General features: G+C 39.1%; 1 protein-coding gene across 2 annotated transcripts in view; it reads right to left on the reverse strand.

Moving 5' to 3' along the window:
* Positions 1–20,260: 20,260 nt before the first annotated feature.
* The window catches only part of CFH (complement factor H), an 80,883-nt gene continuing 76,628 nt past the window's right edge, over positions 20,261–24,515 (reverse strand). For both annotated transcript variants that reach the window (XM_067467599.1, XM_067467598.1), the window contains 2 exons: positions 23,658–23,854; positions 20,261–20,687 (listed from right to left, as the gene is read on the reverse strand). In XM_067467599.1, coding sequence (XP_067323700.1) covers positions 23,661–23,854 — 194 coding nt within the window. In that variant the 3' untranslated portion in view covers positions 20,261–20,687; positions 23,658–23,660. The remainder of the gene's footprint in view (positions 20,688–23,657; positions 23,855–24,515) is intronic.

The following is a 24,515-nucleotide window of genomic DNA, read 5'->3' on the forward strand; positions in this document are numbered from 1 at the left end:
CAATAAGATAAAAAACATATATTAACAGCAATTATGGAGCCCCCGGTGGCGCAGTGGGTTAAAGTACCCTGCCGGCAGGACTGAAGACCAACAGGTCACAGGTTCGAATCCGGGGAGAGGCGGATGAGCTCCCTCTATTAGCTCCAGCTCCTCATGTGGGGACATGAAAGAAGCCTCCCACAAGGATGATAAAACATCAAAAATCATCCAGGCGTCCCCTGGGCAACGTCCTTGCAGACGGCCAATTCTCTCACAACAGGAGCGGTTGCTCCTGACACGAAAAACAAACAAACAGCAATTATAAAACAATTAAAACAGTCAATTATACATCACAATCAATAAAATCAATCTAATGCTCAACGTTATATTTATTTTAATATATTTTATTTATTTATTTGATCAGTCATATGACCATTTCAAAATAGAACACGAGTAAAAAACAAGGCAACAAGGTGATAAGTCAGAATCTTATTTTCCTGGTTCTTCTTTCAGGAAATCTGCTCTTTTCTTAATAGCTTTCAGAATAAAAAGGCTTACTCTGATTATGCTGGATCTTTCCTGCCCTTGCAAGAGGGATGTCAGAATATCATTTCTGTTGGGGGACCTGCAGTTGGATAATATTGGATGTAAATATCTGTCTCGCAGTTCAGTATATGCTGGACGGTCAATTAATGCTCAACGTTCGCCAGCTCAGAATCCATAAATTCATTCCACATTGTCAAATCCTATCAATTCTAGTCATCATTGTCCTTTGTCTATCTGCCAGATTACCCAAAGGCCTGGTCCCATATCAATGTTTTTAGTTTCCTTCTAAAAGAGAGGAGGGATGTCGATGACCTAATTTCCCTGGGATGTGAATTCCACAGGCGAGGGGCCACTACCGAGAAGGCCCTGCTCCTCATCCTCACCAATCTCACTTGTGATAGAGGTGGGACCGAGAGCAGCCCCCCCCCCCAGAAGATCTTAAACTCCGAGGTGGGACGAAGAAGGAGATGCGTTTGGACAGATACGCTGGGCCGGAACCGTATAGGGTTTTGTAGGTCAAAACCAGCACTTTGAATTGTGCTCGGAACTGGATTGGCAGCCAGTGGAGCTGACATAACAGAGGGGTGGTATGTTCCCTGTATGACGCTCCGGTGAGTAATATGGCTGCCGCTCACTGGACTAATTGAAGTTTCTGAACAGTCTTCAAAGGCAACCCCACGTAGAGTGCATTGCAGTAATCTATTCGGGATGTAGCAAGAGCGTGGACCACTGTGGCCAGATCTGACTCCCCAAGGTACGGGCGCAACTGGTACACAAGTTTTAATTGTGCAAAAGCTCTCCCGGCCACCGCCGAGACCTGGGGTTCCAGGCTCAGCAATGAGTCCAGGATCACTTCCAAGCTGTGAACCTGCGTCTTCAGGGGGAGTGTAACCCCGTCTAACACAGGCTGTAACCCTATGCCCTGTTCGGCCTTACGATTGACCAGTAGGACCTCTGTCTTGTCTGGATTCAATTTCAATTTGTTAGCTCTCATCCAGTCCGACACAGCAGCAAAGCAGTTCAGGGTTTGGACAGCCTCCTTGGTGACAGGTGAGAAGGATTGACAGATTTGGACATTGTAAAATGAACGATTGTCCATTTCACGAAGGTGGAGGATGGGTTGAAGGAGTTAAACCATTTCACCCTGTTTTCCTGTCATTCCTCCCACCCACATCCCCATCATGGAACAACCCTCACTTAGGACATGGGGAGTGAGGAGGGGGGAAAAACCAGTGAAAATGTGAAAATGAAGGGAATGGTTTTCCACCCTCAACTCTTCCCCCCCCCCTTCATAAAATGGACTATCTTTCTCTATCTCTAGTGCCTCCTTGTGGCCTCTGCTCAGATAATGGAATATTATTATTATTTTACTTAAAAAAAACCCAAGAATGATGGTAATTAAAAAAAAATTATGTTAATACTGTTGTGTTTGTTAATTTCTTTGTTAGTTGTCTTGCGTTTTAACTAGTTGTAAGTTGGTTTTGCTCCTTGTTGGGGAAAAGGTGAGATATAAATTAACTAATTAAACAATGATGAAATACATCTAAAATTTGTGTTGTCGCATCTATTATTTATTTATTTATATCCCGCTTTTCTCCCATGGGTAGGATTCAAAGAGGCGTACAATATTTAAAAACAGCAAAAATTACATAACATAAAAATTCAACAAAAATCATATAAACAAATAATAGAGTACACACTACATAAACCATATATATAAAAAATACTAAATTAAGACATTATTCCATTAAAAATTCCCTGACCCTCTGGCCACTGAGGTTATCCATTAATACAGTTATACTAGGATCCTAAATCCAAGTTAGCATTTAATGAACAAAATTTATGCCCCACTTTCAAAAAATAAGCATCATCTCCAATAATTTAATACCCTGTTACTGAATCTTACAGATTTTCCCCTACTGAATCTATTTTTAAAAACTCTTTATCAGTTAAAAAAAACTTCATGTCATTATAGAATCATAGAATCAAAGAGTTAGAAGAGACTTCATGGGCCATCCAGTCCAGCCCCCTGCCAAGAAGCAGGAATATTGCATTCAAAGCACCCCTGACAGATGGCCATCCAGCCTCTTTTTTAAAAGCTTCCAAAGAAGGAAGCAAAGTTTTAGAAACAAAGTTTTAGCTGAATGATAAAATAAGAATGTTGAAAGCTTTCCCCACATATCCAGATTGATATTAGGTATGGTAGCATGTCAAAACAAAACCATTGCAACATAAAGTTCACAAACCATCAGCAAATAAATCAGAGAGGGTTTTAAAGTTCATGCCTCCCTTTTCCAGTAATTACTTTCCTTCTCAGTTTGCTATTAACAGACCAAAAAGAACAACAACAAAAAAGCGAAAGCAGATATGGCACAAAAAATAGTGGTAGAAACTGAAGCACGATAAAGATATATGGAGCATTTGTTGATTTAATCCACATTTTAAAATTATAAAGCTGCACATAGTGAAGATAAACATCAACTACCTCAAAACATCCAAAGAATTATAGGAATAGCATTCCAAGGCTATAGGTCTGACATGTATGTATATGCCTTTAAACCACCCACCAACTTATATTAACTCCAATAATTTCATAGGATTTTCTCTTGCAATATTTTTAGCTGGGGAATGGAATGATCCTGCAAGTTACTATTAAAAGAGGTTAGTTTGAGAGTGGCTACACAGAAAATGGAGTGAGATTTTGCTCTAGGGTGATTAAAGCCATACTATGTATTTGCTCCATTCAATCATGCTGGCCACATGACCTTGGAGGTGTCTACGGACAACGCTGGCTCTTCGGCTTAGAAATGGAGATGAGCACCAACCCCCAGAATCAGACACGACTGGACTTAATGTCGGGGGAAAACCTTTACTTATGTATTTGCAGTTGGAGACCAGAGGCTGATCTACTTTGGTCAGTGAAGCCCTGGTGGACCCATCCACACCAGAGCAGCCCTGGGTGCCCCTTCGGATATCAGAAGAGAAAGGAAGAGGGGATATCAATAGGCAACACAGGCACTTCTGCCAAGAGGTATTTCCTAGGGCTGGGCGGTTTCGTTTCGTTAATTCGTAATTCGTTAAAAATTCGTTATTTTTTTGTTAACGAAGCGATAACGAACCATTCTGGAGCAACTTAAAAACGAAACGAATTTTTCAATTCATTTCGTAAATGCTTCGTATTTCGTTATGTATTTGTTTCGTTATCGTTTTGAGGTCGTTTCGTTATTATTTCCGCATGTCTGGGGCACGTTTTATAGTTGTTTTTTGTTTAATTAGTGAAAAAAAATTATAATATCACACCAACAGTCAACAACAGAGGGAGAGGGAAGCTTCAGAAGTTTTTTTAGCGTATTGCGCGATCGCGGCCACCATTAACGAATCGTTTCGTTATTGTTTCATTATTGTTTCATTATTGTCTTCTAATTTTTTTACCATTTACGAAATTTCGTAAATATTGAACTTTTTTTAAGGAAAATTTCGGAATTCTTTTAAATATCGAAACGCAAAAAACCCCAAAAAACAAATCGATTTTAGAAACAAATTTTTCCGTTGTTACCCAGGCCTAGTATTTCCCTCTTCTTCTTCCTGCCAGGATCTATCCCTTTTCTGTGCTCATAAATGCAGGGAAAGAGCAATGATACCATCTACCATTTGGATACTATATTGAGTCCATTAGACCTGATCCAGCTATCCAGACTGTCCCAAAGTCACATGATACTCCAGAGTTTCTGGTATTTCAACTATCCTCCCTCTTTTTAAAATAAAAACACATTTCTTTGTTTTCCTCTGAAATATGCTGGAGGGGGGCATTCTCTGGTAAATTCTCAGAGCAAGTTTGATGCTTTTCAGATTTCTTGAAGCCCTTAGAAGCCTCCAGCCTTGGTAACTACATTAAAAACTGTTTTGAGGTTTTTTAAATATATTTTTTTATGTATGAGACTAGCCGTCCCCTGCCACGCGTTGCTGTGGCCCAGTCTGGTGATCTGGAAAATAAAGTAATGAGAAAGTGTTGGTTTCTAATATATGTAATGTCTTGATGCTTGTGGGTAAAAAGTATTTCTTGCTGTTTCTTTGTCAGTGTTGATGTGGTGATTGTCTGGTTTGCCTACTCTGGAACATGCAACATATAGTTGTCCTTCTTTAGGGGTCCCTTTCAAATGTATGATATTATGTGTGTGTGTGAATCATATATATCTAAGAATACCTATAGCTGGATGACTCTTTGTCAGGAGGGCTTTAATTACGTTTTCTTGCCATGGTGAAGTTGGACTGGATGGCATTGAGTATTTTCTGTTGGTCATGGGGGTTCTGTGTGGGAAGTCTGCCCCATTTCTGTCGTTGGTGGGGTTTAGAATGCTCTTTGATTGTAGGTGAACTATAAATCCCAGTAACTACAACTCCCAAATGTCAAGGTCTATTTCCCCCTAATTCCATCTGTGTTCATATTTGGGCATATGGAATATTCATGCCAAGTTTGGCCCAGACCCATCATTGTTTGAGTCCACAATGCTCTCTGGATGTTGGTGAACTACAATTCCCAAACTCAAGGTCAATGCCCAGCAAACCCTTCTAGTGTTTTCTGTTGTTTTTAGGAGTCCTGTGTGCCACATGTGGTTCAACTCCATCATTGGTGGAGTTCAGAATACTCTTTGACTTTAGGTGAACTATAAATCGCAGCAACTACGACTCCCAAATGACAAAATCAAAATTGAGTGAAAGACATACGTTGGCTTGTTAGGTATACGCGGTACAAATTTGGTGTCAATTTGTCCAGTGGTTTTTGAGTTAATCCCACAAATGAACATTACATTTTTATTTATATAGATTACTGCAGATGCAGACTGCAGCCAGGAAATCAGAAGACATCACACTGGCAATGAGGATCCAAAAAGTTAAAGCAATGGTATTCCCTGTAGTAACCTATGGATGTAAGAGATGGACCATAAGGAAGGCTGAGTGAAGGAAGATAGATGCTTTTAAACTGTGGTGCTGGAGGAAAATTGTGATAGTGTCTTGGACCCCAAGAAGATCAAAACAGTCCATACTTCAGAAAATAAAGCCCGACTGCTTACTGTAGGGAAGGATATTAGAGGCAAAAATGAAGTACTTTGGCCACATCATGAGAAGACAGGAAAGCTTGGAGAAGACAATGATGATAGGGGAAAATGGAAGGAAAAAGAAAGAGGGGCCAACCAAGGGCAAGATGGATGGGTGACTGAATTAACTTTGAAGAGACTGGGGGTGGCCACAGCTGGCAGGGAGCTCTGGCGCGGGCTGGTCCATGAGTTCACAAAGAGTTGGAAGCGACTGAATGAATAAACAATAACAAATGAGAAACAATGTATTGTCGAAGGCTTTCATGGCTGGAATTACTGGGTTGTTGTAGGTTTTTTCGGGCTATATGGCCATGGTCTAGAGCAGTGGTTCTCAACCTGGGGTCCCAGATGTTTTTGGCCTTCAACTCCCAGAAATCCTGACAGCTGGTAAACTGGCTGGGATTTCTGGTAGTTGTAGGCCAAAACACCTGGGAACCCACAGGTTGAGAACCACTGGTATAGAGGCATTCTCTCCTGACTTTTCGCCTGCTATAGATGCAGTCGAAACATCAGGAGAGAATACCTCTAGACCATGGCTATATAGCCTGAAAAAACCTACAACAACCCAAATGAGAAACAAACAACAGCAACAACATGCAATCTTCGAGATTCAACAATCAAAATATAAGTGTTATTTTCCTATCTCACCACCTCCCCATTCCCATCTGTGAACCACCACCCATCACTTCTGACACCACACCAAATGGAACTAGTACAGGCATGGGCAAGGTTGGACTCTCTAGGTGTTTTGAACTTCAGTTTCCACAATTCCTAACAGCCAGTAGGCTGTTAGCAATTGTGGGAGTTGAAGTCCAAAACACCTAAAGGGCCCACGTTTGCCCATGCCTGAACTAGTATCTAACAAAAATCTGTCCTTATAATTACACTAAAGAATCTTCCATTCAACTATTTCAAAATCTAATTTTGTCTTCTTTTTTAAATACCCAAAGCCAGTTTCCCTTTTCTAGTAAATTTATCTTTGGTTCCTCCCCTTATGCCATTGGAGATCTTGGCCATTTGGATATATTCTACTACTTGACTTCTTCAATCCCTAATAAGTATTTCTTTTCCCCCTTCCAAGATTTTGTTATAATGATTCTCACTGACATATAACTATATTGGCAAATTTCTACATCATCTTTGCTAATTCTCTCCTGAAACAAACCCAACAAGCCCAATAGGCATATTTCTGGGTTTTTGTTAATTTTCTTAGTAATAATTTTTGGTTTTTTAAATCACCTTCTTCCAAAACCCTTTTACCACCATACAGGTCCACCAAACATGGAAGAAGGTGCCTTTCTGCATTTTGCATCTTCAACATTTCCCCCTGTTGTTGCCCCCCCCCCCCAATTTAGCCATTAATTCAGGAGTTATATAACTTCTATAGAACATTTTATACATGTGTACTCTGATAGAACTCACCACTGAAATTTTAAATCCTTTTCCACATAAGTATTCCCATTTATCCAAAACTATATTTTTCCCTAAGTCTCTGGGTCAGGAAATCATTACTGTTTTTATTTGATTGTCTTCCAGGTTATACTCTAAAATATATCTGGAAATCAGTCCTTTGTTTTCTTTCCCCAAAATATTTTCCAACTCTGATTTCATTTTAGCAAACCCAATTTTGTTGTCTTTCTTAAATATATCCTGTAATTGATGATAATGAAACCAGTAATTTATCCCCAACTTTTCTTTCCCTTTTAGTTTTCATTGTCCTTTTTCTTCAAGTAGATATTCCTTATAAGTTATCAGTTCCTTATTGTATGTTGGTTTTAACACTGCTTCCATTGGACACAGCCACAAAGGGAGTGGATTGCTGTGAGTTTTCCAGGCTGTATGACCACGTTCCAGAAGCATTCTGAAGTGTCCTATGGTGGAGAAACTTCTCAATGTGATGAGGTCAATTGCCAGAGTCCCCTTCTTTCAGGACACTTCTGTCTATTTCCAAACACGGAAGGCTATGCATGCATTACCTCCAGAAGTATTTTACCTCATGTGATAAGCTCAGCGGCTCTCCATGCTTGAAAAGAGGCTGAAGTGTCCTACGACTGGGAAATTTCTCAATGTAATAAGGTGATTAGTCAATAATCACAGCAACCATTCCCCATTTTGCTTGGGGATCAGTTGTGAATTGGTATTGCTAATTTCAGGTCGAATATGTTCCCAGCAAATAATGCAAAAAAGAGACTCAGGATTATGACTGAAACAAATGTAATGGTTTATTGAAATGCAATGTTGATTACAGAAAAGATAATGTAGAGTTTAATGTCCATGTGTGAATACTGGAACTCTGTCATCATTTAGCAAAACCAAAACAATGTAATGCACATAATTAAGGCAATGTACTGTAATTCGAAGATCAATGATCCAGATCCTAGCTGTTCTTATTGCAAACAGCCTTACGATTAAGTTGAAGAGAAACTCATAGCTACAAATTATATGTAAAAAGCCCATATAATCACTGATTTCTCCATATCCAACAAGAAAGAAGAAGGAAAGGAAAAAAGAAGGTAATTGAACAAGGGTAATTGAACAATGATGCAGGGAAGAAAAGGAAGAAAACAATAAGGAAGAAAACAATAGGAGGGGAAGAACACATTACTGGTAGATAGGCTCAATCAAGGAAGCCATGGTCCTGAGTTTCCAAGACCGGAGTAGGGCTCTTGATAACATGGTGACTGATATGTCTCTCATTCATAGTGCTGTCATAAGATGAGGTGAATTCGAAGGTAGTTAACCTTAAACAAAGGTCAAATTCCATAATGATTAGAAAGGGAGAAAAAGTGAGAGCAGCAAATTTTTAACTTTATTGAATGAGCCAGACTGTTCTACTACAGGAGAGTCTCACTTATCCAACATAAACAGGCTGACAGAACAATGGATAAGTTAAGATGTCGGATAATAAGGAGAGATTAAGGAAAAGCCAATTAATGTCAAATTACATTATAATTTTTAAAAATATTTATTATTTTAATTTATTTGCTGTACCCTTCTCAGCCCACAAGTGATTCAAGGCAGTTTACAAAGGCCCAACAACACAATACAATACATTTTAAAACAGTAACATACAATATAAAACCAAAACAAGATCAATAAAAACACCAATCATTACCGTCTCCTAGTTAAAACATTGTCCAGTCTCATCATCCAGTTGTTCCATTTTCCTATGTCTGTTACACTCTATTTCCTAACACTTGCTCAAACAGCCACGTCTTGACATTTTTCCGGAATGTTAAAAGGGAGGGGGCCAATATAATGTCCCTAGGAAGGGCGATCCATAGCCGAGGGGCACCACCGAGAAGGCCCTGTCTCTCATCCCCACCAAACATACTTGTGACAAAGGCGGGACCGAGAGCAGGGTCTCCCCAGATGATCTTATGGTCCTAGACATTGTGTTTCACAACAAATTGACAGAAAAAGCAGTCCAATACATGGTAACATTATGTAGTAATTGCTGTATTTACAAATTTATTACTAAAACATCACAATGTATTGAAACAGCTGTGGATATGGGTAGGAGGCAGACTGCGTTGGATAATACAGAACAATGGATGAGCAAAGGCTGGATAAGCGAAGGTTGGATAAACGAGACTCTACTGTATTTTGGAACTGAGTCCAGAAATAGATAGCAGAATCTGGGGAGAGGGTTGCTGTTATATTTCCCTATCCTATTGGTCTCAGAGTCTCTCACGGCTTCTGAGACCAATAGGATAGGGAAATATAACAGTAACCCTCTCCCCAGATTCTGCTATCTATTTCTGGACTCAGTTCCGTGAGAGACTTTGTATTTCTAGGGGCAAAGATTACTGCAGATGCAGACTGTGGTCAGGAAATCAGAAGACGCTTACTTCTTGGGAGGAGAGCAATGTCCAATCTCAATAAAATAGTAAAGAGCAGAGACATCACACTGGCAACAAAGATCCGCCTAGTCAAAGCCATGGTATTCCCTGTAGTAACCTACTGATGTGAGAGCTGGACCTTAGGGAAGGCTGAGCGAAGGAAGATAGATGCTTTTGAGCTGTGGTGTTGGAGGAAAGTTCTGAGAATGCCTTGGACTGCGAGAAGATCCAACCAGTCCATCCTCCAGGAAATAAAGCCCGACTGCTCATTGGAAGGAAGGATACTAGAGACAAAGTTGAAGTACTTTGGCCACATCATGAGGAGACAGCAAAGCCTAGAGAAGACAATTATGCTGGGGAAAGTGGAAGGTAAAAGGAAGAGGGGCCGACCAAGGGCAAGATGGATGGATGGCATCCTTGAAGTGACTGGACTGACCTTGAAGGAGCTGGGGGTGGTGACAGCTGACAGGGAGCTCTGGCGTGGGCTGGTCCATGAGGTCACGAAGAGTCGGACACGACTGAACGAATGAACAACAACATTGGTCTCAGAAGTGATATATGTTCATTTAATATAGAACATTGCAGTATTCTATTTCAAAGTAATCCACCTATATTATGGTTTCAGCATCCACTTTATCTGATTATCCTCTTGGCTGGTTTAATGATTTTTGTCCAGATATATATATATTTGCAAAAGCATGATGATTTGATGTGATCAAAACCAAGGTATCAGTGACTCTGAAAGACCAAATCCATGAATAAAATTGTGTGTTCTGCTCATCTTTTCATTAAGTTTCCTGTGAAATACAAAGGAATAACAAGAAAAAGTTGAATGAATTGATTTATTACACTACTGCTTTTAAACACATATCAAAATATAATCAAAATATAGAATCATATAATATAATATAATCAAAATATAGAAGGCATTGTTTTTATATACAAAGTATGTATCCTACTATAATGATTCTGAACACAAGAATTAACATGAAGCAGTGAAAACAATGAGATGCCTTTACTAAATGCTGAAAAGAAGCTGAAAATGCTACCAGTTATTTTAGTCCCATTGCTATAATTTTATGTTTTGAACTTTAGAGGAGCAGTTCTCAAAGTGTGCTCTGCGGAGCTCTTGGAGTTGAACTGAATGGCCTCTGGGGTTACTCTTCTGTTGTTGTTACTATTGTTGTTGTTGTTGTTGTTGTTGTTATTATTATTATTATTATTATTATTGCTAAAACTGGGTGGCCATCTGTTGGGGGTGCTTTCATTGGAGTTGGACTGGATGGCCCCTGGGGTATTCCACTGAAATATAGTTAAGTTTATGTTGGTTAAAATGGTTCGTTATTTGAAATCTTGTATTCTTTCTTTCTTTTTCTTTTTTTTTGTACTACAAATGAGATATCTGCAGTGTGCATAGGAATTTATGCATTTTTTCAATTAGTTCAAACAAACACTCTCCATCCATTTGCCATTGACCTGGCCTGTCTGTCAAATTTTTAAATGCAATGTGTCCAATAGTTTGCCCATGCCTATATACATACATTATATATTACATAACAAAATATAACAATATAATATACAATACAGGGTTAGTCAAAATGTATAGGCCAATAAGCCATTCAATTGAATGGCTTATTGGCCTATACATTTTGACTAACCCTGTATATAATCATTTCTTGGGGTTCCATGATAAAGTTTTGCTTCAAAAAGGGCTCTGCAGCTGAAAATGTTTGAGGACCCCTGACTCAGGGAGAAAGAAAGCCATAGGGTCACTGGATGGTGGGTGAAGAGGGACTAATCTGCAATATGAACATATGCAGAGTGCCTCCATTGCCAGATGCCTATCAGACTTCTGTTGCTTAATGCATGCTTGAGCATGAGTTGATCTGGAACCCCTTTTCCTACATGCCAACATAATGTATCCAACTCATATTGGTTACATAAAGTTCTAGTTATACCATGTAACCTAAAATATGGTATCAGACCATGCTATCATGGCAGAAAAGACATACCGGTATGCATTTTGGATAGACCAAATGTCCTTCGATACAACGTTGCCTGAACATGTAAGACAATGGATGTGGCTCAAAACCATCTTTGCAGGAAAATTCAACCATGTCCCTGGATTTCATATATAGTTTTTCGGTTTCTATCCATCTCAGCCGGATGTTATTGGGATTCATTTCTTCTACAGTTACTATACAAGGATCTAGAGGGGGAGAAAGACACACATATTTTTAATAGATTGATTGAACAGTGGAAGTTTCGGTTTCATGAAAGTATGTTAACAGAAATACGAACAACTTCTCATACAACAAACACTACATTTACAGAACACTTGCAAAGACTGTTTGAAATAAACAAAAAAAGTCAGTTCTCTACATTCACTAACATTAGAAGCATGGGATGTCCGTGAAACACAAATGCGTCATTCAGCAGCATTCTCATACCATGAAATCCATGTACTTTCACTTATATAACAGCCTGCAAAAAAAAAAAAGTGGAAGAGTAAAGTATTTCCCCATACCTATACATACTGGCAATTCTGTCCAATTACCATTCGCACAATGTACTTCCGGTGATCCTCTCAAAACATAGAAACTTTGGCATTTGTATGTCACCATTTCTCCTGCTGAATAATCTGCTTTAAGAAGCTCCAAAATATCTCCATGTAGAATGGCAGGTGGGCGACCACATCGCATTTCAGGATCTACAATGATATATTTGATTATGGAATAAGTGTATTATAGTATTCCTATACATCCTGGTAAAGTAGTACAATGTCTAATCCAGGGATCAAAAGAAATGATATACCAGAAAGCAAATATTTATCCATTAAGAACTGCCAACTGTCATTTTCTGCTCTCCTTTTTCATACAAAGAAATGGAAAGAACAGATCCTAGGTTATACACCTGTAAACTTTAAAAAAGATGAATAGCAGCTAATAAATAGTGAGGTCATCTTGACCTCTCTACCTCATTATGTGGATAATGGGAGGTGGAGTCCAATCAATTCAATATACATACTTATACTGGTAATATAAACAGATGCAAGCATATTTGATTTTGAAACAAATATATTTAAAAGGAGAATTGAAACATTGCAGGGCCATATGGAAAACATCATGGGTGAAGACTAGGGCTGGGCGGTTTTGTTTCGTTAATTCGTAATTCGTTAAAAATTCGTTATTTTTTTTGTTAACGAAGCGATAACGAACCATTCTGGAGCAACTTAAAAACGAAACGAATTTTTCAATTCTTTTCGTAAATGCTTCGTATTTCGTTATGTATTCGTTTTGTTATTGGTTTGAGGTCGTTTCGTTATTATTTCCGCATGTCTGGGGCAAGTTTTATAGTTGTTTTTTCTTAATTAGTGAAAAAAATTATAATATCACACCAACAGTCAACAACAGAGGGAGAAGGAAGCTTCAGAAGTTTTTTAGCGTATTGCGCGATCGCGGCCGCCATTAACGAATCGATTCGTTATTGTTTCGTTATTGTTTTGTAATTTTTTTACCATTTACGAAATTTTGTAAATATCGAACTTTTTTAAAGGAAAATTTCGGAATTCTTTTAAATATCGAAACGTAAAAAACCCCAAAAAACGATTTTAGAAACAATTTTTTCCGTTGTTACCCAGGCCTAGTGAAGACTACTGGAGCAGAATATTACAGTTGATTGAGGATGTAATAGGCTTACAAGTCAATGCTTATAAAAGGAAAAAAAACTCTGAAAAAAATTCAGAAAGCTCTGAAAGAATGTGTGCTTTGCTCCTTAAATGGCCATAACACCCATTTAGCCATCAAATCTATTCACCTTTGCTAAAATAAACGTGGTTGATTTGCATAGATAATAGCATTTTTGTGCATAAAACAGCATTTTCTGCACAGAAATTAGTGTTCTTGCATTCAGGCCCGTAGCCAGGATTTTGTTTTGGGGGGGGGGTGAGTTTATGGGGGGGGGGGCTGAGTCTGAGTGAAAGAGGGTCTAGCCTAGCAAACCTTTTGTATCATTACCCCAATACCCCCATGCATATGGGATATATTGAGTATGGTGATAAGATCATGATATGAATAAACATAACAGTTTAAATAATGCACCAGTAAGGCCTTTTCGCGAACCACCATGAGAATTTGGGGGGGGGGGGGGCTGAAGCCCCTCAAGCCCCCCCCCCCCCCCAGCTACATGCCTGCTTGCATTGAAATCATATTTTCCAGCATAAAACACTTTTTTCTTGTGCAAATAAACAGAAATGCACTGTGAATAGTCTTAAAAAACAGTATGGATTTTGAATTCTTCCTTGACATTATTCATTGCAACCTTTGAGAAGAATTACAATCTTTGCTATTCAGATCGGCATTGCTTACACATCAGTGGAGCTTTCCCTTCTATCACTAGAACATGGGATTTGCTATTTTTAACTTCTAACTTTTAACTTTTTAAAGTATCCCTCTTTTTCACCACTTTTTCATTGACAGAAAAGGGATAAGTTGCTGTGAGTTTTCCGGGCTTTAAGACCATGTTCCAGAAACATTATCTCCTCACATTTCACCCACATCTATAGGAGCCCCCAGTGGCACAGTGGGTTGAACCCCTGTGTCAGCAGGACTGAAGACCGACAGGTCGCAGGTTCAAATCCGGGGAGAGGCGGATGAGCTCCCTCTATCCAGCTCCTCATGCGGGGACATGAGGGAAGCCTCCCACAAGGATGATAAAAACATCAAATCATTCAGGCGTCCCCCAGGCAACGTCCTTGCAGACAGCCAATTCTCTCACATCAGAAGTGACTTGCAGTTTCTCAAGTCGCTCCTGACATGACAAAAAAAAACCCACATCTATGGCAGGCATACTCAGAAGTTGTGAGGTCTGTTGAAAACTAGGCAAGTGAGGTTTATATATTTGTGGAAAGTTTATGGTAGGAGAAAGAACTCTTGTCTGCCCGAAGCAAGTCTGAATGTATTGTCGAAGGCATTCATGGCCGGAATCACTGGGTTGTTGTAGGGTTTTTTTGGGCTATATTGCCATGTTCTAGAGGCATTTCTCCTGACGTTTCACCTGCATCTGTGGCAAGCATCCTCAGAGGTAGTGAGGTCTGTTGGAACTAGGCAAAAGGGTTTATATATCTGTGGAATAACCAGGGTGGGACAAAGGACTTTTGTCTGCTGGAGCTAGGTGTGAATGTTTCAACTGACCACCTTGATTAGCATTTGATTGCCTGGCAGTGTCTGGAGCAATTTTTTGTTGAGAGGTGATTAGTAGGGCTGGGCAGTTTCGTTTCGTTAATTTGTAATTCGTTAAAATTCGTTATTTTTTTGTTAACGAAGCGATAACGAACCATTCTGGAGCAGCTTAAAAACGAAACGATTTTTTCAATTCGTTTCGTATATGCTTCATATTTCGTTATGTATTCGTTTCGTTATTGGTTTGAGGTCGTTTCGTTATTATTTCCGCATGTCTGGGGCAAGTTTTATAGTTGTTTTTTGTTTAATTAGTGAAAAAAAATTATAATATCACACCAACAGTCAACAACAGAGGGAGAGGGAAGCTTCAGAAGTTCCCCCTGTCCCATTTGGAGGTTTTTTAGTGTATTGCGCGGTCGCGTCCGCCATTAACGAATCGATTCGTTATTGTTTCGTTATTGTTTCGTTATTGTTTTGTAATTTTTTTACCATTTACGAAATTTCGTAAATATCGAACATTTTTTTTAAAAAAATTCGGAATTCTTTTCAATATCGAAACGCAAAAAACCCCAAAAAACGAATCGATTTTAGAAACAAATTTTTCCGTTGTTACCCAGGCCTAGTGATTAGATGTCCTTTTTTGTTTCCTCTCTGTTGTTGTGCTGTTCTAATTTTAGAGTTTTTTTTAATTCTGGTAGCCAGATTTTGTTCATTTTCATGGTTTCCTTTCTATTGAAATTGTCCACATGCTTGTGGATTTCAATGGCTTCTCTGTGTAGTCTGACATGGTGGTTGTTGGAGTGATCCAGCATTTCTGTGTTCTCAAATAATATGCTGTGTCCAGGTTGGTTCATCAGGTGCTCTGCTATGGCTGATTTCTCTGGTTGAAGTAGTCTGCAGTGCCTTTCATGTTCCTTGATTCGTGTTTGGGCAATGCTGCGTTTGGTGGTCCCTATGTAGACTTGTCCACAGCTGCATGGTTTACGGTAGACTCCTGCAGAAGTGAGAGGATCCCTCTTGTCCTTTGCTGAACGTAGCATTTGTTGGATTTTCTTGGTGGGTTTGTAGATTGTTTGTGTGTTGTGTTTCCTCATCAGCTTCCCTATGCAGTCAGTGTATGTATGGCAAGAACACTTTTCCTCTGGGTGGATCTTTGTCTTTATTCTCGTGGCTTGTTCTTGGTCTTGCAGCTCTTCTGATGTCTGAGGTGGAGTATCCATTGGCCTGGAGAGCCCAGTTGAGGTGGTTCAGTTCATCTTGGAGGAGGTGGGGTTCGCAGATTCTTTTTGCACGGTCTGCCAAGGCTTTAATGGTGCTTCTTTTTTTACTTGGGTGATGGTTGGAGTTTTTATGTAGATATCTATCTGTGTGTGTGGGTGTTTTGTAAACGGTGTGACCCAATTGTTGATCTGGTTTATGGATGACTAGGACATCTAGAAAAGGCAGTCCCCTTTCATTTTCTTTTTCCATGGTGAATTGGATGTTTGGGTGGATGCTGTTGAGATGGTCCAGGAACCTGTTTAGTTCTTCCCCATGGCTCCAAATGGTGAAAGTGTCATCCACATATCTGAACCATATAGTGGACTTTTTTTGTGGCTGTTTCCAGGGCTTGTTTTTCAAAGTGTTCCATGTAGAAATTAGCTGTGACTGGGCTGAAGGGGCTCCCCATAGCTACTCCATCTTTCTGTTCATAGAATTCATTGTCCCACTGAAAGTAGCTGGTGGTGAGGCAATGGTGAAATAGAGCTGTGATGTCTTCTGGGAACCTCTGGTTGATTAGTGCAATGGTGTCTGCTACTGGGACCATGGTAAATAGAGACACCACATCGAAGCTGATCAGTTTATTGTTGGTATTTAGCTTGAGATTGCTGATTTTTTTTCTATGAAGTGGGCTGAGTCCTTGATGTAATGTATAGGTAAAGGTAAAGGTAGTCCCCTGACATTAAGTCCAGTCATGTCTGACTCTGGGGTGTGGTGCTCATCTCCATTTCTAAGCCAAAGAGCCAGTGTTGTCTGTAGACACTGCCAAGGTCATGTGGCCGGCATGACTGCATGGAGCGCCGTTACCTTCCCGCCAGAGCGGTACCTATTGATCTACTCACATTTGCATGTTTTCGAACTGCTAGGTTGGCAGAAGCTAGGGCTGACAGCGGAAGCTCACGCCGCTCCCCGGATTCGAACCTGCAACCTTTTGATCAACAAGCTCAGCAGCTCAGTGCTTTAACCCACTGCGCCACTGGGGAGTCCTTGATGTAATGCATAGTGAGCCCAATATGGCTTTGTAACTGTGCAGCAAGAAATTTTGCTAATGTCCAGCATTTCTGTGTTCTCAGATAATATGTTATGTCCACGTTGGTTCATCAGGTGCTCTGCTGTGGCTGACTTCTGTGGTTGAGTTAGTCTCCAGTGCCTTTCATATTTCTTGATTTGTGTCTGGATGCTGTGTTTGGTGGTCCCTATGTAGACTTGTCCACAGCTGCATGGTATACGGTAGACTCCTGCAGAGGTGAGAGGATCCCTCTTGTCCTTTGCTGACATCTCCCAACAAAGGATTCCCTCAGGCAGGAAGCAACCAGGCTTTGAAGTTGTAAGTCTATTCAATGCTAATCAAGCTGGCCAATTGCAACATTCACACGTGTCTCAAATAGACAAGAGTTCTTTCTCCCACCCTGGACATTCCACAGCTATATAAATCCCACTTGCCTAGTTTCCAGCAGACCTCACAACCTCTGAGGATGCCTGCCATAGATGTGGGTGAAACCTCAGGAGAGAATGCTTCTGGAACATGGCCATACAGGCTAAAAAACTCACAACAACCCAGTGATTCTGCCCACTAAAGTCTTTGACAACACGAAAGAAGGCTAATGAGGAAATATTAGAATAGTACATAACATTTTTTATCAGCAGTGCTGAGAATTCTCCATTTTGAAGCACCCTGACTTATGTCACCTCTCCCAATTACATTTTGACATATATATATATATGTCAAATACACACACACACACACACAATTCTACTAGATAAGATGGTATTTAGAAATCTTGTTAGACTCATGGTCACATTTTAACAGGCAACCTCTGGGATTCAAAGGAGCTAATCTGGGTGAACTAGCTTGTAATAGAGTTTCATTTTGACCTGGCAGTTCAAGGCTTGAAGGAGAGCTGGGAGTAGAAGGGAGAATAAACTGCACTGTCAATAAAATGTTTGTGCTGTTTTCATAGCTTCTAAAGGTGGAGTGGAAGGTTAAACAGTATTTATATATATATATATATATATATATATATATATATATATATATATATGTTGGAATATTCAGTATAACATTGAATTCTTTGCACTAGAATGCTGCTAAATGAAACTTTTTTTCATAATGTATACCCCTACAACTTCCTCTTTAAATGGAATATCCCCGTTTCTCTTCATATCTTACCATCTTGGGAAATGCAGCATATCAACAGAAGACACAGGACAAAACAGAGCAGCCAGTTCCTCATAGTCCTGAAGGACGTTCCCAGATCTGCCAAACAAGATCTTCTTTTTCAAGTACACATACACTCCAAAGGTCTTTTATTTTATTATATTTTCTAACCTGATGTAATTGGTTATTTGTTGTTGTTTTTGGCAACCTGACCATGACGTTACTGGAATTGTGATCACAAACTTGAAATGGGATGATGAAACTTTCAGTAAAGTTGCTGAGTTTTGTGGTGCAGTTCTGGAATCGGTGATCAAAGTACTAACTTAAGGTTGTACATGAATGTCTTCAACCCAAAGTACAGGAGGTCACTGCAATGGGAGGGGTTAAAGAGGGGAAAAGGTGTGAAGGGGAGCAATTATTGTAGGCATTGTTCCTTTCGTTAATAGTTTGAAAATGTTATTTCCTGTTTCATTGCATGGTCTTTACTTTGAAAGTAGTTGTTTTACTCCAGGAGCAGGGAAAAGCAAGCAGAGGAAATTTGCAAATTCATGCTTCTCCCATTTCTAACTCGTTTCTCTAGGTTTAAAACTGGCTGGCTTTTCTGGCTCGAGACAGAAGCGGAGCAAATTCATGCTTCTCCCATTTATAACTCACTTCTCTGGCTTGAGCAGAGGCCAGGGACCAGAAGCGGGGGGGGGGAGCTAAATCATTGAACCATTTCCGACTCACTTCATGAATCGTAACACAAATTGCAAAAAAGCTTTGGAAGGGTAAAGGGACTTCCGGGTTTTCTTAAAAACTTCAAAATTGTTTCAAAAAGGATTTTTCCCAACTTTATTCCGAGTAACGAAGATTCCGACTGGACCTAACCATGTCTAATAGATAGATTTGGGGACGGGGATGTAGGGGAAGCAATCATACGAAGGATTTTTATTTGATCTTGATTAAAAATATAATGTATGCAATATGAAAGTTAAAAAAGTTTTTTAACCAACCAGGGATCAAATATTTGTATTAGCAAAGCAAACAGTGCAATCTGAGATATGTCAAATTCAGACATGAATTCCGATGCTTATCTCCAATAAGTATGCATGTTTCAAGCCTAAATTATACTGTGGTTGTTTTGCAGCAGTAAAGAAAATATTTTTTATTTTAAAAAAATCACTTTTTAACTGGTGCTTTTTATTTTATTTTTCAAAATATACATCTTACAAAGAAAAGTATCTATTTAAATTATATACGGCTACTGTATTCTTTAGCCTGTTAAAGTCCATTTTGCCTCTAGACCAGTGGTTCTCAACCTTTCTAATGCAGTGACCCCTAAATACAGTTCCTCATGTTGTGGTGACCCCCAACCATAAAATTATTTTCATTGCTACTTCATAATTGTAATGTCGCTCCTGTTATGAATCGTAATGTCAATATCTGATATGCAGGTTGTATATGTCAGTATCTGATATGCAGGCCCAAATTTGAATACTGCTGGGGTTGGGGCGGGGGGGGGGGGGAGTTGTAGTTGATGGGATTTATAGTTCACCTACAATCAAAGTGCATTCAGAACTCCACTAATGATGAAATTGAACTAAACTTGGCATACAGAACTCCATTACAAATAGAAAATACTGGAAGGATTTGATGGGAATTGAGTTTTGGAGTTGTAGTTCACCTACATCCAGAGAGCACTGTGGACTCAAGCAATGATAAATCTGGGCCAAACTTGGCATGGATGCTCATTATGGCCAAACGTGAACAGTGGTGGAGTTTGGTGAAAATAGACATTGACATTTGGGAGCTATACTTGCTGGGATTTACAGTTCAACTGCAATCAAAGATATTCTGAACCCCACCAATGATAAAATTGAGCCAAACTTACCACACAGACACCCCATGGTCCTGCGACCGGCTCAGGGATCCCGACGATGGCGAAAGCAGGAGGCGGGTGAGGAGGCTTGGCGTGACGCTAGGCCTCACGCCGGGTCCCCCTCGCCCGCCTCTCGCCCTCACCGAATGGCGAAAGCGGGAAGCAGGCGAGGAGGCTTGGCGCGACGCTAGGCCTCGCGCTGGGTCCCCCTCGCCCGCCTCTCGCCCTCGCCGAATGGCAAAAGCGGGAGGCAGGCGAAGAGGCTTGGCACGACATTTCTGGTTCTTCTGAAGCTGAATTGGAGGGCCTTACAGTTTTGCAGCAGTAAAGAAAACAACTTTTGCAAATAGGTGCTTTTTATTTTATTTTTCAAAATACACAAACATTTTACAAACAAAAAGTAACTACTGAAATTATATACAGCTACTGTATTCTTTAGTCTGTTAAACCCCATTATGAGTTCACACTCACAGTACGTGCATTTATTTTTTTCCCCTTTCAATACATTTGCTTGTTTCGAAATTTACAATGGGCTTCCTATAACTTCACCCTTTACAAATACTGGAGTTATGTTTTCTAAAAATGACATGTCTGTTAAAATGTTCACAGTCCATTAAAAGTAGCTGTGTATAATCTTTGAAAAATGTGTTTGCAAAAATCTAGAGTAATTTTAAGCTATTGAAGATAATTAAGCTATCTTTTCTGACGATGGCATGCTCATTCAAAATCTTCCTTGTACACTTCTCCCATTCCTTATATTCACACCTGTAAAATACAAAGTGAACAGGTAAGATTACAAGCACAGATAACTATTTGTTAAGTGGATAATTCTTAATATAAAACAGGGCAGTGTTTAATGTGATTCACAAATTGTTTCAAAATAATGCTGTATACACAAATGATAGTATAGAGTGCTGTTGTAGTACAGCATGATAGTAATGTTACTACTACTGGTAGAAGGGAGAAGAGGGCTGCGCAGGTGTTGGAGGAGCAGCAGCAGTGAAAGCGGATTAGAGACATATTCATGGCTCCAACTGATTCCGAGTCCTTCGAGGGTTTCTCAGATTGTGAAATGGGGGAAGGAGAGGAAAGCAGGGGAGTTAAGCGGGCTACTCGAGAACAAGAATCAGATGAGGTGATCCAAAGGAAGCGTATCCGTGATTTACTTAGCGCTCCAACAGAAGATGAAGACTTTGTGGGTTTTGAAAGGAGTGATGGGACTGGGAGTGACATGGGGAGGAGGATGCTTTAGACTGGACCCGTGTGCAGGAGATTAGGGACATCTGTACTCAGCCTACATCCAGTGATGACTTTGAGGGGTTTGCAGAGGACTTTCAAGACTTAGGAAGGCCTAAGTCTTGAAAGATGCTGGCAAAGGTGGGAGATGGGCATCAGTGCTCAGTTGCAGGGAATGGGGCAGCTGAAAGTGATGATGAAAGGGTGGGGAGCAGTTCATCCTCTGATGAGGAGTTATAGGATATAAGTTGGTTTGAAATCAATGGGTCTTTGCAGAAGGCAAAGTGTTTTATCGGGTTTGGATCTTTGTTACTGTCATTACTCTCAAGCTTGGGTCCTTGTACTACAGATCTCCGTGTTTCCATGACTTCTGGCTGGAACTCCGTAAGTGCTGACTTCAACCTCCCCTTTGACTCTGGACTGTGTTTTGACAACGACTTTGCTTTTTGGACTGCTTCATCTCATTTTGGACATGCCTGGACTTCAGACTGTTTTTGGACTTCAATTTTGCATGCTCCCACCTTGTTTTCTTGTGCTTTTTGGACCTTTTGAATTTTAAGCAGATTGCTGTAACTTTTTGTTATCCCAGATTATACTCCGGTATAATCCAGATTATATTTAAGGTGGGGTTTTTGCTTAGCGGTTGCTATAGACTCTTAGTTTGTGCTAGAGGCACTGAGTTAAGTGTCTCTAAGCCTTTTTTGTGTTTAATAAACATTTGTTTGGACCTTTTTTTACTGTGTTACGCGTTCTTGAGGCTTCTGGGTACTATAAGTTGGTTTCAATATCTAGACATGTTAAGGCAACTATATTAGGGCTCTCTTTTTATTAACAAGAAATAGCCTTTGAAAGAAAGGCATCAATTTTTAAATGGTTGAGGTAGAATCTTATAATTGGAAAAGAATACAAGGGCCATCCAGTCTACTCCCCAGCCACACAAGCATCCTGTATGAATCACTGCTGACATTAAATGTTTTCAAATTTTGATATCTTTCTACCTATTTTGATGAACAATTAATTTAGATCAGTGGTGCATACTATCCCCTAATCATCAAATTAAGTGTAGCATGCAAAAATCACATGCCTGTAGTTTTAAACTGTAGCATAGGTAAATGCTACTACAGGCGTGTAAATGTAAATCTCCCTTAATTTAATTCATTTCCACAAAAATTAAATATTATTAAAGTGTTCTCTTTCCTGGGGAACATTATATAAGTTTTTGTTTCATGTTCAAATTTTAACATTGAGGTTGTTTTAATAAAAAACATTGCTAAACAATGTTTTGTACAAATTTGCTGAATGTTGAGCAAAAACAAACAAGATTAGCTTGTGCAAAACGATAATCTCTATGCCAAAAACCTCTTGTGTCTTTTTCCTATTATTGTTATTGATTTTCTAAAAAAAATAATCAATCTGTTTACTGTCCTAAAGGAGGAAATAAATCAATAAATATTGCAAGGCAACTGAGACTTTTTTTGTGAAGTGTTTTCAGATAAATCATCATTTTTACTGAGGATAAACACTTTAATATTCTTTTTTATTTTTATTAATTATTTAACACAAAGAATCTCATATATAATTAGAAAATATACATTCAAAAATAATGAAACGTGTCTAGATCTGTATGCAGATGGCAACTTGTACAAAATAAGTATAACATACTTCACCATTCACTTGAGTTTAAGACATTTTCAAAGGAAAATCCATGCAAACTATTCCTAACTAGAACTGTTTCCATCTAGATAACAGCAATAGTGCCATCAGCTACTTCTCTCCCTCCCTCCCCATATCGTATGCACCAAAAAAATAAATAAATCCCAATGTATCTTTTTTTAAAGGAAATTACTTAATCTTCTTTACATTCCTATGATAGGTCTAAGATGCAAAAAGGATGGCCAAGTCAATCAACAAAAGACATACTGATGAAACATATATCTATTCACAATGCTAAAGTAATAAGAAAAATGTTATTTATGTCTCTATTAGGGCTGAGCAATCAATTAAAATGTTTTAAAATTCATTACAAACTTAGGAATTCCAGTGTTTCATTTCTAAAATGTTTCTAAAGTATCAATTTCATTACTATAAAGAGAGTAACGAAATTTTGTTACTTGTTCATTATAAAAATTTTGCAAGTGGGGAAAATTTAGGGGCTCTTTTCTCCCTCATTTTTACATCTATTGGGGTGAAACTTGCTACAATGGTAGAACACATTAACCACTATAAGCCCATAAAATTTCAGAATATTTTACTTATCCATGGATTTTGGGGGAAAATTAAAGTTTTTATAAACAATATCTTTAACAAAAACTACAAGAGCTATCTCCTTGAATTTTCTATAAAATAACACAAAATAACAGGGTATCATTTCCCCCAACTTTCAGAAATAGTCATACGTCTACTGATTTTAGGGAATTTCAATTTTTGACAATTTTTTTTTTAAAAAAGTCAGAACAGCTATCTCATTGAACACCTTGCCTTTAAAAACAATATACTTACATATCATTCACATCGTGGGTATTCAAATGTGCCATTGACACATCGTACTCTGAATTGGGAAAGAGGCACAACTGGATAGCCCCGTTTACATGTAAATTCTGTTATATCCCCATCTTTGGAATATATTTTTTCATCCCATGACCACCTCAGCCTTATATTGTTACGTTCCATGTCTTCCTCACTTGCTGTACATGGCTCTACAGAAAAACACAGTTTATTAAAGTTTTTATAAATAGTAAAAGCGCAAGACTGAAATATTCAGAGCATATAGCCAGAAATACATAATAAAAGCACAGTTCTTTTATGAAAAAAATCACCAAAAAGTAGAAAGAGATGTAGTGATATCTAAGATTGGTCAAAAATGATTGCTTCAAGAGATTAGAAAAATCGTGTTAATATATAGGATTGCTTTTAGCTTGTCACCTGTTAAAATAAATACATTTTGGCCTCCCACAAAACATCAGGGGGGAAATTAACATTTCTGTATTTCCCAAAAAAGTTGACAAGAAGGGTATGGACTCCCCTGTGAATGTTGTGCAGTTGATGGTGGTTGATATTGTGCCATGCCTAGCAGTTGGTGGTGGTTAGTATATATAATACTTGGTAACAGGTAATATAGGATCATGATTAGTGGGGTGATGATGCTGCAAAAGTTATGGAAGGGGTTAATCTCCCCTCAGGTTCTATAGGTCAGAGTAATCTGTCTGTAAGGTAGCAGCAATCAGGGTATAGGATACAGCTGTGATCAGCTACATAAAAAGAGCCTGGCTAGAGGATGCTTTTTGAGAAGAAAAGTATCTTATACTTGGCTGTGGGTGCTTGTAGTTCCCACCCCCCCCCCCCCAGATTGATGGATGG

This window comes from Anolis sagrei, chromosome 4, assembly GCF_037176765.1.
Source record: "Anolis sagrei isolate rAnoSag1 chromosome 4, rAnoSag1.mat, whole genome shotgun sequence".
NCBI classification, from domain to species: Eukaryota; Metazoa; Chordata; class Lepidosauria; order Squamata; family Dactyloidae; genus Anolis; species Anolis sagrei.